Here is a 12,828-nt window from a genome sequence, read left to right as displayed (position 1 = left end):
TAAAAAAATTAAACTCTTTGTTCTAAAGTACCTTAATGGTGTTTAATACGAAAGTGGAGGACCCGTGCGAAATCGCCTTTTCCTCTGTGGATATTAACATTATTGAAAATATTTCAATGATACAATTTGTTGTATACCAAACCATGACCCTACGTCTGATTTTTTTCGAGTTTTTAATTATTATTAGAGTTAGGAGTTAGGAGCATTTAAAAATTTGTATGAAATCGGTTTTTGCTCCTTATTTTTAATAATCAAAAAATCTAAAAACGTCAAACGTACGGGCATAACTATGGTTAATATACATCAAATTATTTAAAAATATTTTCCATAATGTCCAGAGACGAAAATGGGGACTACGTTCGTATGGAGAAACGGCCGTCCCCTTTCCTATTAATATCTGGTGCACGTATTTGAAATGCGTATTAAAAGTGACTTAATGCCAATTTCGTGCTATTAGGGGGCATGTCACTTAATAATATCAGGTTAGGCAACTTACCTAAAGGGCATCCCATGCCAGATACGATCCCACCCACAAACCGCAAGGTTTTTCGGCCCCGACACGTGAATGGTGCCAACTAAATAGACTCCGCACTGAAAGCGGGCGATCCGGAGAATTTATGTTTAAGTGTGGGTGGCGATATATACCGAAGTGCGACTGTGGAGCACCTGTAGATACAGTCCATTTACCACATAGTCCGCGAGTGCCCAAGAAGGAAGTACACAGGAGATCCTCTGGACTTACTTAATCTAAGCGACAACGCAGCCCATTGGGTGAAGAACCTAACTATTAATTTGTAAATTTGTAAAGCGACCATGAATTGTAATATGCCATACGACTAAATAAATAAATAAACTTACCTAAATTGCCAAAAAATCCCAGTCTTGTAAGTCCCTAATATCTAGTACCTAGTAGTAGTAGCGGTAGCTATCTACCTATTACAATCTCATGAATCATTTGGTGCAGACAAGGTTGCAAAGAACCCCAGAACCCCACCCAAAATTATACATAACTGACCACCTCTTTCTTAACCACAAATTCCTGATTTCACAAGCATCAAAAAATTATAAACGGCTGCACCGCTATTTGTAGCAATCTGTTTATATCCGTAGAATCAAGGTTCACTTGAACTGAAACTTGAACTCTTTCAATGTTATTATGCTTATTGCTTATCTGATACAACGGATGACCGTGATGAAAACAATATTAGTTTGCCAGAAACTTCTATGGGGCTGAGGGAAACCTACTGTAAATGTAAAAGGAACTTATGTTCAGATTGGACGTCCCGTCTATAAATCACTAATTTGAGGCGCGAAATATGACCTTAAATTATACGGGATGTTGGAATTGGTAAACTTTTATACCGTATTTATGTATAAACTGCAGATGGCAATGAAATTTAGTAGAATAAATATGGGCAAGCTTACAGAAATCGAACTAGTTCAAATGCAAGCTCAAAACTTAAACGCCAAAACGCTTGACGTGTGCACGACCACTCACGTCAGGCGTTCTTGGCGTCCAACAACTAAAAACAAATAAATAATAGATGCCTGTAAACTTCGACATTGATACCCACGCTCCGTGTCTACCATGGGATTGAGCATTATTATGAAATAGTTATTTGTGCAACAAGAGAGGAAAGTTGGTTTTTCTTGCGAGTGTTTATTTCGAGTCCCTAGAAAGCGAAAGTTTCTATAATTGAATCACGAGCGAAGCGAGTGATTCTAAGTTAGAATCTTGAGCGTAGCGAGGAACTCGAAAACATGAGATGTAAAATAACTTTGCTCTCGTGTTGCACACATAATTTTTCACCTCAGTAGTGAGAACATATTAAAGGTTAAAATGTATTTCAAATTACACAGAATAATACAGAGAAAAAAATAAGAATTTGTAATAAAAGTATGAAGTGGCAGTTCATGGCCTTCACTTAATAAAAAAGCTACTTTGTTTCACTCCCTGGAGTGACGAAAATAGGCTTGTTCGAGCTGCTGAGGTGAAAATATATATGTTATTATTCAAATTACTATGCGATAGGTGCCGGGTTCCAAGAAGACAAGTGATAATATAGGTCGTCAAACCGTAGCGCGATAAGATGTAGGTGTAGGTACCTATTGGATCATTAATTTGGCGAGTTTGTGAATGCGCGTGTAGAGGGTTTGAGGGTGTAACATTACATTACTATAATTTAAGGGTTGTCCCCAAGGGAAAGAGGGGTAAAGGAGATTTTTTTTTACTGATCAATGGCCTAGATTGATAAGGAGAGTGGGTGTGATTACTGGTACCTAGGAACCTAGGAGCTACCGAACTGTTTTTTAGCCTTAAGTACGTTATCTAGAATATTATTAGGCACCTTTTTTTTATCACACCGTAACATGTAATTAAAAAACCGGCCAAGTGCGAGTCGGACTCGCCAACGAAGGGTTCCGTACCATTACGCAAAAAAAACGGCAAAAAAATCACGTTTGTTGTATGGGAGCCTCACTTAATAAATATTTTTTTTATTCTGTTTTTAGTATTTGTTGTTATAGCGGCATCATCTGTGAGAATTTCAACTGTCTAGCTATCACGGTTCATGAGATACAGCCTGGTGATAGACAGACAGCGAAGTCTTAGTAATAGGGTCCCGTTTTTAGGGTACCGTACCCAAAGATAGTTTTTCTCTCCACTTCAAAAGAATGCACAGCACATAAAACAAAGTCGAAATCAATAGAAACGACACCTAGTCTAGGCCAGTTAAGCATTGTTTACAAACACATTGCATAATTATATACAGTATGTAATAAAAAATTAATCGCCCACGTGACATCAATGACAGCATGGTAAGATGAAGTCATGGCAGTCATGTCACTGATTCACTCTTGCCATTAACTTAGCGAAAAACACTAATATAAATAGTGATTGCTCATTTGTCAACAGTTTGGCCGTGTACGTAGTAGCTCTTGTTTTTTGTGTTTGCATCTGAGGTTATTGCAAACGCTAGCCAACCGTTTGCCTCGGGATAAAGCGGGATGAGCGGGTCGGGTGGGAATGGTGGAGTCTAGAGTCGGAGTAACGAATGGACTAGTATTAGCAGATTAGCTACGTGCATGCGCGGAGAAAGTAGTAAAAAATTGTAAATTTAGGTATGTGTGAGCCCCTATTTTTACGTGTAATCAATGAAACTTTGAGAATAATTAATGTGCCTCATATATTTAGCCGCCCAACGGAAGCGGCTGTCACGCACAAAGTCGAGAGTCGAGAGGTCACGATTGACTGGTGGGCAAAGAGTTCGTTTCACCCGTGCTAGCGTAACCAATGGGAACGTATTTGAGGACCAATTCGCAGAAAACGTTATGATGACGGAGCAAGGGTTATCGAATAAGTTATACTATAATATAATACTAATTAATACGGCCATATATTGACTGCGATCGAGCAGGCAATGTCAGTGTGCGGGCAAACGGAGACAGGAGAGGTCCAATTATTTCAAGTGTTTTCATTTTTGAGGGTGCCGACTCGTCGTTATAAAGGTAAGTAGCCCTGCTTTTATATCCCAGATACTAAAATGATAGTTTAGATTGGCCAATTTATTACACATATATTAACGACTAAATATTAACACATTCACTGCCCCCAACGCACATGCGCGTTCACCGTCATACAAGTTTGTTCCTAGGCCACGCCATAAAAAGGCAGATCGGGCCAATCGAACTCGCATTTTAGTGTCTAGGATATAAAAGCAAGTTTTAGTTCTTAAATTATTTGTAATATCTATCTATTTATTTTAACGAAGCTTTTGTACCAAAGTAATACTAAAAGTACTGAACATAGTGACCATCGGTGGTTCTTATGCCTTTGCAAGTTTGCAGTAAGTAACCTAACTTTTCACATATGCTGTGCTTTGTGATCAAATTTTGTTTGGTGTTAATTCAATATTTACTACAATACTTTATTTATTCGCAATATTGATAAGCAGGTTCATTTTTACATTTATTTTTAAAAAAACCTGATTTTGAGAAAAATGGCATTTAAAAAAGCTGTCAAATACAGGATAACTTTTAATACATAACATCCTAAAACACTGGACGGCCGTGCACCTGAACCAAAATGGTAAATAATAATTATGTACTTATTTAAGGTATAATTTAACAAAGGATCTATTTATAGCTTCCGCATCATTGTATTGTATTGTATTTTTAAGTTTTATGTTACCTTATTTTATTTTACTGTATGAGTTTAAAACTTGAAATAAACAATATTATTATTATTATATTATTATTATTATTAATACCGGCGACTAAAAAAGGTGTATTTTCTCGCGGAAAGCACCATTTGGTGAAGAGGACCTGCTGATGAAGACCACGGAACTCCAAATTTTTTTTTCCTGGGTATCCGTAATTTTAATAATAATTTTTATTCATTGTAATTTTCTTATACCTAGTCTATTAGACCGCAAGCCAGGAACAGATTTCCATGACCAATCGCCTACCGGGCGATAACTCGTATAGTGGTTAACGGCTCTGTATGATGAACCCTCGTGGACGTCAGCTGCCGCTCCGTTGGTGGGTTGAATGGCAGCCACCGAAACACGTAAAAAAAATTGTCATCGCCTCCCGTTTGATACTTTGTCAGATGATAGTTTAGATGCTATTGTAAATTAAAAAAATCGTCAGCTGGTTGTATCGCGGTGGAAAGAACGTCAGCTGTTCGAATGAACATGTAAAAATAAGAGCTTTACCTTTTTATGATAGTAAAAAAATCATGAAACTGCATGTAGCATTCCATCAGGCGTTTAAATAATAGTGTTTAAACCCTTGTGTTGATACCTACTGATGATGTATTGTTTTTATTATAGGTGGCGAATCGAAACAACATAATGAGGAGTTTAATCCTCGTCGTCGCCATCTCAGCGCTGGCGTGGGCCAGACCTGAAACATACAAGGAGACCGAAGAGTTCCAGTACGCCAGGAGCTCTTCAGACGAAGGAAGTAAATCCGGATTTTATGGGGCTCAAAGAGGTAACGTGGCAGGGAACTACGAAAAAGCACACAACATGGATACTTTAGCCCAGCATCAAATGAGTGGAGCCATAAACCAAGTACAAGGAGAACTAGGCGATGCTTCGAAAACTAGAGCTGGAAGCGTCTACACGGCTGCTAACACGGCAGGAGTCTATGGATCCGGCCATCATGATCTGAGCAACCTTCAGGGAAGGCATTTTGGAGAAAGGTCATCTTCTGACAGCACTCATTCCTCTTTGTCGTCGGCTTATAACCAACATGCGAACGCTGACTGGAGAAGCCAATCTCAGCAAAGTGGGTATGGTGCATCAAGCCAGTTAGGACAATCGTCACAGCATTTAGGAAGTTTGCATGACGCGGATAGTGCTGGCTATGGATCTAGCCTTGGAAGCAACAGTCATAGCTCAGGTTATCATTCAGCGTCTGGATACCAATCTCGTTCAGGATATAATTCCCAAAATTATGACCAAAGTAACTTACAGTCCGGAAATTTACAGGCCTATGGAACCGGTGACCAAACTCGCCGTTATACTGTAGTAACACCAGTACGAATTATAGCAAGGCCCGGAGCTCAAATAGCGATACCGGTTTACGGAGAAGCTGGTTATGATGCCCACAGAGCTTCCTCTTCAATAGGGCAAAGTTCTAGCAACATGTATGCCTCGCAAACAGCTGCTTCTTCATTCGATCAAAATGCTATTAATAGTGAAGCTGAAGTTTTGAACAACAATCAGGAACATATCGGCTCTGTTCCAGTGCCTAATGGGAAGCATCACTCTTCCTCGTACAACTATCACAAAGCTTGGGAAAGGCATAGTGAAACCACTGATGCACCAGTAACAGTCGCGCCTTTGGTTAATCCATTGTCTGTAAATAGTGAATTATACGAAGACGCTCAAGGCGCCAGTGCTAATTCTTACAATTCTGCCAATAGACACAACAGCTACTTAGGGTCAAGTCAATCCAGTCACCAAGCGGATTATAGATCCCAGCACAATGCTCTAGCCAGTTCTCAATCCAACGTTAACTCAAATGCCTACACGCAAGGAGCATATGGTAGTCACGCTGGACTCGCGCCTCTTGTAGATTCCCAGCCTAAAAGTTACCAATCCTCTTATTCCTATCACAAGTCATGGGAAAAACAGGGTGATCCCTATGTAATCTATCCAGGGTCAACTGGAGAAGCATCACAGAGAATTGTTTCCGGTACTAAAAACGCAGCTTCGTCGCAACATTATGGTTCCCAGCAGCATTATTCTCATGGAAGTGCTGTAGACTGCGATAGTCTGTGCAGATATCGTCGGTCTACACGCTCTGCTGATTATTACCAGCAGGATCTCGGACAACAGGCTCAAACAGCTTGGGATCAAAGCCTTTCTCAACAGACACAAGACTCGTTCCAGCAGCAAAGCCAGTCAGCAAACCTTGAATACCTGGGGCAACAGACGCAAAATCTCGAAGATTTCGGTCAACACAGCCAGTCAGCAAACCTTGAAGACCTGGGGCAACAGACGCAAAATCTCGATGATTTCGGTCAACACAGCCAGTCAGCAAACCTTGAAAACCTGGGGCAACAGTCACAAAACCTTGATAACCTAAGTCAACAAACACGACAATCTCGAGGTGACATTCAACAGCAGAGCCAATCTCCAAATCTTGAAGATTTTGGACAGCAAACACAGGGTAAGTGGCACGAGTTAAATTATAAATTAGAAAGTAATTTAGAGGACCTTGGCCAACAGACTCAACAATCATGGAGTAACATTGAACAACAAGCAAGTCAAACACAGGGCCAGTGGCATGACATGGCAACTTACAGTCATCAATCTGAACAAACTTTTGGAAATTTAGATAATTTCGGACAACAAACTCAAAGTAAGTGGGACAATCTAGAAGGCCTAGGTCAACAAACACAAAAAACGGAAGACTTAGGACAAAAAACTCATAATAATTGGGATGATTTAGATCAATCGGGTCAACAAGTACAAAATCAATGGAATAACATAAATACCATAAATAAAACACGGCACACAGACACAAACACAGAACAACAAACTCAAACACATTTTGGAAATGTTAATGAGGTAAAACCTAACAGAGAGCATGCTGGAAAAGCCCTAAACACCTTCAACAAAGAAAATCCAGACGCTAACAATCCTGCCGATCTTGAGTTTTGGGGTCTTACCAATAATCAAAAGCATGAAAACAACCATTACTACAATCAACACAGTTATAATAATGATAATTCTTATTCAAATTCACAGGGTCATGGCGTTAGTTGGGGACAACATGTCAATAACAATAACGCGCAAACATCTCACAATAACCCCTTGCAAAGTATATGGGACAAACTAAACAATATGGAAGAGCAATCTGAGCATTCAAACGAAAACCAGCAAAATACTGAGTATCAAAATTCACAACACTCATATGGACAGGAAAATACCTCTCAACGTGAAAGCAATTGGGGAAGTAGCAATAGTTCATACCATTGGAATCAGCAGCAAACACACAGTTCAGGATACCAACCATCTATTATTTTCAATAGTACAATCAATAAACCAAAGAACGACCAACTACCTAAAGAAGTTGCACCAGAAAAAGCCAAAGACGACGAAGATGATGAAACACCCGAAGAACCTGAACCAGCTGAAGTTGGCCGCGGAGATATTGGTGCTGAAGGCGACTCAAAAACTACACCAAAAACGGTTCAAAATTCTCAAACTTACACAACCCAATTAAAGCCAGAAAAAAGCCCTGAAGAAATCGAAGCATTAAGCTTGTCTAGAGGCACTGATCAATATACAACTGAGTCGGCTTCACTTAGTGTTTTAAGCATAAGTCAACAAAAATGGATTGAAGAACAACGGCAAAGGGCTACACAAGAATTACACCAGATTAGTGGGTCTAAATCATCAACAATTATAAGTACCACTACACCACGTTCTGTAAAACACACAACACCTAATGGTCATACTGGAACACAATATTTCTTGGGACAGCCAGAGGAAATACAGGAGCATGATAAATCTGAGAACATACAGAAAAATTATCATAATTTAGAACAGAATACAATGCAGCAAAACCAAGATTTTCATCAACAAAATCAACAACACCATGTACAGCAGTCCCAGAATATTGGTCAGCACAATCAAAAAGTTGACCAACACACGCAAAACTTTGATCAACAAAATACAGAACAGCAATTTGAAGATTTTGGACAACAAACCCAAGATTTAAACCAACAAAACCTACAAGAGTTTACTAATTTAGGTCAACAAAGCCAGAACTTTGACCAACTAAACACAGGTGACTTTGGGCAGCAAAGTCAAGATTTAAGTCAGCAAAATCTTCAACAGTTCCACCATTTAGGTCAGCACACCCAAAAACTTAACCAACAAAATGCAGAACAGCCATTCGAAGACTTTGGCCAACAAACTCAAGATCTAGACCAACATAATTTACAACAATTCTCCAATTTAGAACAGCACAGTCAAACCTCACATCAACAAGAAGCTAGAGAGTTTGTAAGTCATTCACACACAAAGGTAGCTCAAGAGCAGAAAATTACTCCTATTAGTGACCATGGTTCCCTAATCAATCCGAAACAAGACATCGAAATAGTACCACCATCTGTGACAACAACAGAAAAGCCCGGATTTTGGAAGTCAGTGGGTAGCAAATTTACCAGTGCTAAAGATTCCGTTTCTTCATGGTTTAGAAGAAGTTAATTTGGTGTTTACCACTATGTATTAATTTAAAAGTGGAAATTAATAGTTAAAATTAAATTAAAACTAGTCATAATGCTTAAATTGCTAGAAGAATTAAATGCTATAAATAATTAAGTTATTGTTTTATTCCATGATATTGATAACTGTATCAGGCATGACCTTACTGAACTTGAACTTGCTTAAAAAAAGAGATAAGTTTATCATGTTAGAGCTATTATTCTAGAAGCAGTGACATTGTTTAAAAAAGTTAGGTTGCCAAAACATTACAATCATAAGTTGGGGCACTTACTGTACTATGACAATCACCATAGTACAGTAAGTGATGATGGTGATGATGATGTAATCCTGTTATCCCTCATTAGGGACATACATAGGGCTCGCAGAAGAATTTTCCATTTGTCGCGATCCTGAGCGGCTACTTCCAGCTCTTTCCTTTCGAGTCCAGTTGAGCCAGCCTCCATCTTCTGTACAGTAAGTTCCCCAACTTAAGTTGATACCCACGTTGCCATAATTACTAGCTGTTTTTGGAAATGGATATTTATGTTAGGGGAACATAACACACACTTTTTCTTTAAACATTATTGCAGAATACTCAGCAGTAAGATAAACAGTATTACTTGTATTTTGTATTCATACTCCCACATGCAGATTATGATGATCACCAGATAGTGGGGTCTATATTAGCAAGATTATATATTAGATTCTCAAATTTTTAACCAGACCCCTAAATATAGGCACTGGCAAAGGCGAAAGCATGCTTTGCCTATATAAAAAAAAATTTAGAAACTTTTTGGGAAAGATGGCGGCTGGCTCAACTGGATGGAACACCATAAATGGTGCTGGCCAGGGTGCAGGCAGGCCGAAAAGGAGATGGCGGGACGACTTGGACGCATTTCTGACGTTTTCAATCAAAAGGTACCACATTGTCGCTTAACATAAGGACGAAAATTGCTTGTATCTTTATACGAAAAACCTGCCAGAGCGTCCTTATGGCAAGCGACAATGTGGTAACTTTTGCTTGAAAACGACACATTTTATCCGGACTGGCGGGAAACTACAAACTCTCGAGTAGAGGAAACGAAGGAAGGCCTTTGCCCAGCAGTGGGACACTAAATTAGGCTAATAAGATTTTTTTTTTGGGAAAGAGCACAAACTAGTCCGGAGTGTAATAGCAAATAGAATTGAGTGTATAGAGGCTTATTGTCATAGTAAATTTTGTAGTCACAGTAAATTCGACACAGGAGTAAAACTAAAAATGAAAATGAATAAAATATATATATATATATACATATATGGATAAATGATTTTTAATTTGTTTTTTTGACTGACTCATGTGCTTTCACTGATATGTGTTAAAATTGTTAAATATCAAACGGTGTCGCCATCTACATGAGTACACGGCCAAAGGTATGGCGCCATCTTATCGAGCATAAATTTTTCTTGATTTTCATAGGCATGTTTTTGTCATAGACTTTATTCATCTTATACACTTCATCAATCTTTGGTAATAGAATAGCAGTATATGACAATACTAGCTTTTGCCCGCGACTTCGTCTGCGTGGAATTAGTTCCAGCAGTTAAGAGTAAGTATAGCCCCTGGATAAAATCTAATGGCAAAAATTTTGAGCATAAAATGCTTAATTGCTAACACCAATTAACAGGCAATTCATTAATTTTCTCATTTTCACCCTCTTTAGGGATGACTTCCGACATAAAAACTATCCTATGTCCTTCCCCGGGACTTAAACTATCTCTATGCCAAATTTAAACTAAATCCGTTCAGCGGTTTAAGCGTGAAGAGGTAACAGAACAGATAGACACACTTTCGCATTTAATATTAGTATGGATAATGGTACTTACATCTGGTAATGCACTAAAATATTTAATGAAGGCTTGCTGCTGCACCGAGTCTGAAACAAACAAATTGCTGTTAAAAAAAAGTTTTTGCTTTGTTCTTTACGTCTCCCAATTCCTCTTTAGGACCTTTCTATTGATTACATACTATAAAGGGTTCGAAACGTCAGGATGTATTATAAATTCAATATATGCGATATAATCCGTTTTCATAGTTTTATTTACATTTACTGTATTAGGTTACAATTGTTGTCTAGGAGTTTCTCAGGCCATCGTTGACTGCATCCTCAGATCACCTCGGATTTGAATAAGTAGGTATACATAATCAGGGGTTCCCAATCTTTTTTGTAGTGTGAATTCCTTTATGAGCATACCAGTTGACAATGATGCAATGAAGTGTCGGAACCCCTGAATCCCCTAAACTGAACAACGAGAAGTGTATAACAAATTTCAGCTTGGTCAGACACTAAAAAACGGTTCAAAATTAACTCACAAGATTTAAATCAATCAAATAAATTTACAAATACTAAAAGCAAGAGTGTAATGTTTTGTAAAATATACTACTTATATTTAGGAATATTATTGGTCTGCATAGTCGAAATACTCCTGATACCCAGAAGCAGTTTTGTTTTTGAATTTGGAATTTTGTTGTTCAATAAACGTTTAAAATCATTCAATAACCATTTCAAATGTGAAGAGAACAAAATGAGTTACTTATCTACTTTTTCATTTCTGCTTAGAGGTCAAGATAGTCAAGAGATTTAGCAGTATATCAAAATGTAGGAAAAAAATCTATCCATTTTTCTCTCCATATATCACATACCTAGCGACTCACGACTTAGGTTGGGTTGCACGTTGCACCAAACCGTCTGTCTGTCACCGTTTTAGCGTTCGCTAAATTTTATTGTATGGGAAGTTTCATAGTGCTCTGCTGCTGGCTTGACGTTGATCAGTCTGTTAATTGTGGTTGGTGCAACTAGCACCACAGTAAGTAAATACGAAAAGAGCTGCGCCTGCTAATCTTCTCTTACCTAGGTTTAGTGCATGAATTGGTTGCGTTGATGACATTGTCCAGTTATTATTTAGACACTATAATACAGTTATTCTAATTACAATATTTACTTTGCAGACTTGTTGTATTATGCAAAATAATATACAAAATTAAATCTCAGTTACCGAAGTCCGAAAGTAATAATAACAATAAGTGACGTTTCGGCGGCTGTCAAAACTGGCGCGCTAAGTTTATGTTTTTGTTTTGAATTTTTATCTTGTAATTTTAGCCAATACCAGGCCGAGTTATGAGGCGTAGCTTAATATCATTAAAGACTTTGTATGGACTTCTTTATTTTATTCCATTTTATTCAATCATACTTTATGAAAACAGACTTGTCAAGATAATAAATATAAAATTCGCAAAGATATCTAGACTAAAACAAGTTTGTTAAGTATACTTTTAAATAATCCTGTACCTATGCTGCAGCAGAGAATTTACAAAGTTAAAAATGCCTCAGGTTACCCGCCTACGTCCAGGCCATAAATGTAAAAAAAAAAAAAAACCCGCCTACGTCCAGGCCATAAATGATTAAAAAAAAAAAAAAAAACCCCGACTACGAACAAAAAAGAAGGGTTGTGAAAAATAGCTTGTTCGGATACACGTGCACAAAATTATTTGTATTAAAATTAATTGTAATACAAATGTGAAATTAATGATAATAAAGTAACTTTACCACAGCCACAGGGCGGACTCGCCATACATAAACAATCATTTGCGTATCTATTTATTATAGTCCTGCACGTACTTGGACTTTCAAAACGCCATCATTAAATTTACGTTTTTGTGTTTATTGATTTTATATAACATACAAAATTAATTATTAAATTAAAAAAACAAACGTGAATGTCCCGTGTAACAAGTTCTTTTTTATGAAATAAGGGTAAAAATAAAAAAAAGCATTTACGAGGAATATCTGTGTAGAATGTGTACTTACATTAAATGTTAGCTAACATTTACAAATTCAACGAACATTTTTTAATTCAGGAACAGAAAAATCGGTAGGCGTATGTGACATATGATATATTATTATTTATATCCAAAAGTCTAGTTTAGCCTTATTTACTTAGGTATATTTCGTGTTATGAATATTATACCCATATATTTCCTGTTATATTCTTATTTATTAGTTTTTAAGTTCTACTAATAAAAATATGTGTCCATTTGTGTTACACGAAATAAAAATATTCATTC

At 37.5% G+C, this 12,828-nt stretch overlaps 2 protein-coding genes across 3 annotated transcripts in view; one reads left to right on the top strand and one right to left on the bottom strand.

The window, feature by feature from the left end:
* LOC134744721 (DNA mismatch repair protein Msh2) overlaps nt 1-11,776 on the bottom strand; it is a 46,016-nt gene extending 34,240 nt beyond the window's left edge. The window contains exons 1-2 of the mRNA XM_063678640.1: nt 11,615-11,776; nt 10,590-10,639 (exon numbers count right to left, since the gene is read on the bottom strand). Coding sequence (XP_063534710.1) covers nt 10,590-10,639; nt 11,615-11,651 — 87 coding nt within the window. The 5' untranslated portion in view covers nt 11,652-11,776. The remainder of the gene's footprint in view (nt 1-10,589; nt 10,640-11,614) is intronic.
* On the top strand, nt 3,392-7,429 carry LOC134745001 (filaggrin-2-like). Of its 2 annotated transcripts, none has more exons than XM_063678966.1 (3): nt 3,392-3,507; nt 4,833-6,681; nt 7,263-7,429. In XM_063678966.1, exons 2-3 carry the CDS (start codon nt 4,854-4,856, stop codon nt 7,274-7,276), a joined length of 1,842 nt encoding a protein of 613 aa, XP_063535036.1. In that variant the 5' UTR covers nt 3,392-3,507; nt 4,833-4,853; the 3' UTR covers nt 7,277-7,429. The 2 variants fall into 2 exon arrangements, with proteins under 2 accessions (XP_063535036.1, XP_063535035.1); XM_063678965.1 differs by having other exon boundaries at nt 4,833-6,789.
* Nucleotides 11,777-12,828: the final 1,052 nt, after the last annotated feature.

This window comes from Cydia strobilella, chromosome 10, assembly GCF_947568885.1.
Source record: "Cydia strobilella chromosome 10, ilCydStro3.1, whole genome shotgun sequence".
Classification (NCBI taxonomy): domain Eukaryota; kingdom Metazoa; phylum Arthropoda; class Insecta; order Lepidoptera; family Tortricidae; genus Cydia; species Cydia strobilella.
The sequence above is the reverse complement of the archived record's forward strand: the minus strand, read 5'-3'. Positions and strand labels throughout refer to the sequence as shown.

What these genes read in the sequence shown, in the direction of transcription:
- LOC134745001 (XM_063678965.1), top strand. Translation starts at nt 4,854, where the DNA reads ATGAGGAGTTTAATCCTCGTCGTCGCCATCTCAGCGCTGGCGTGGGCC.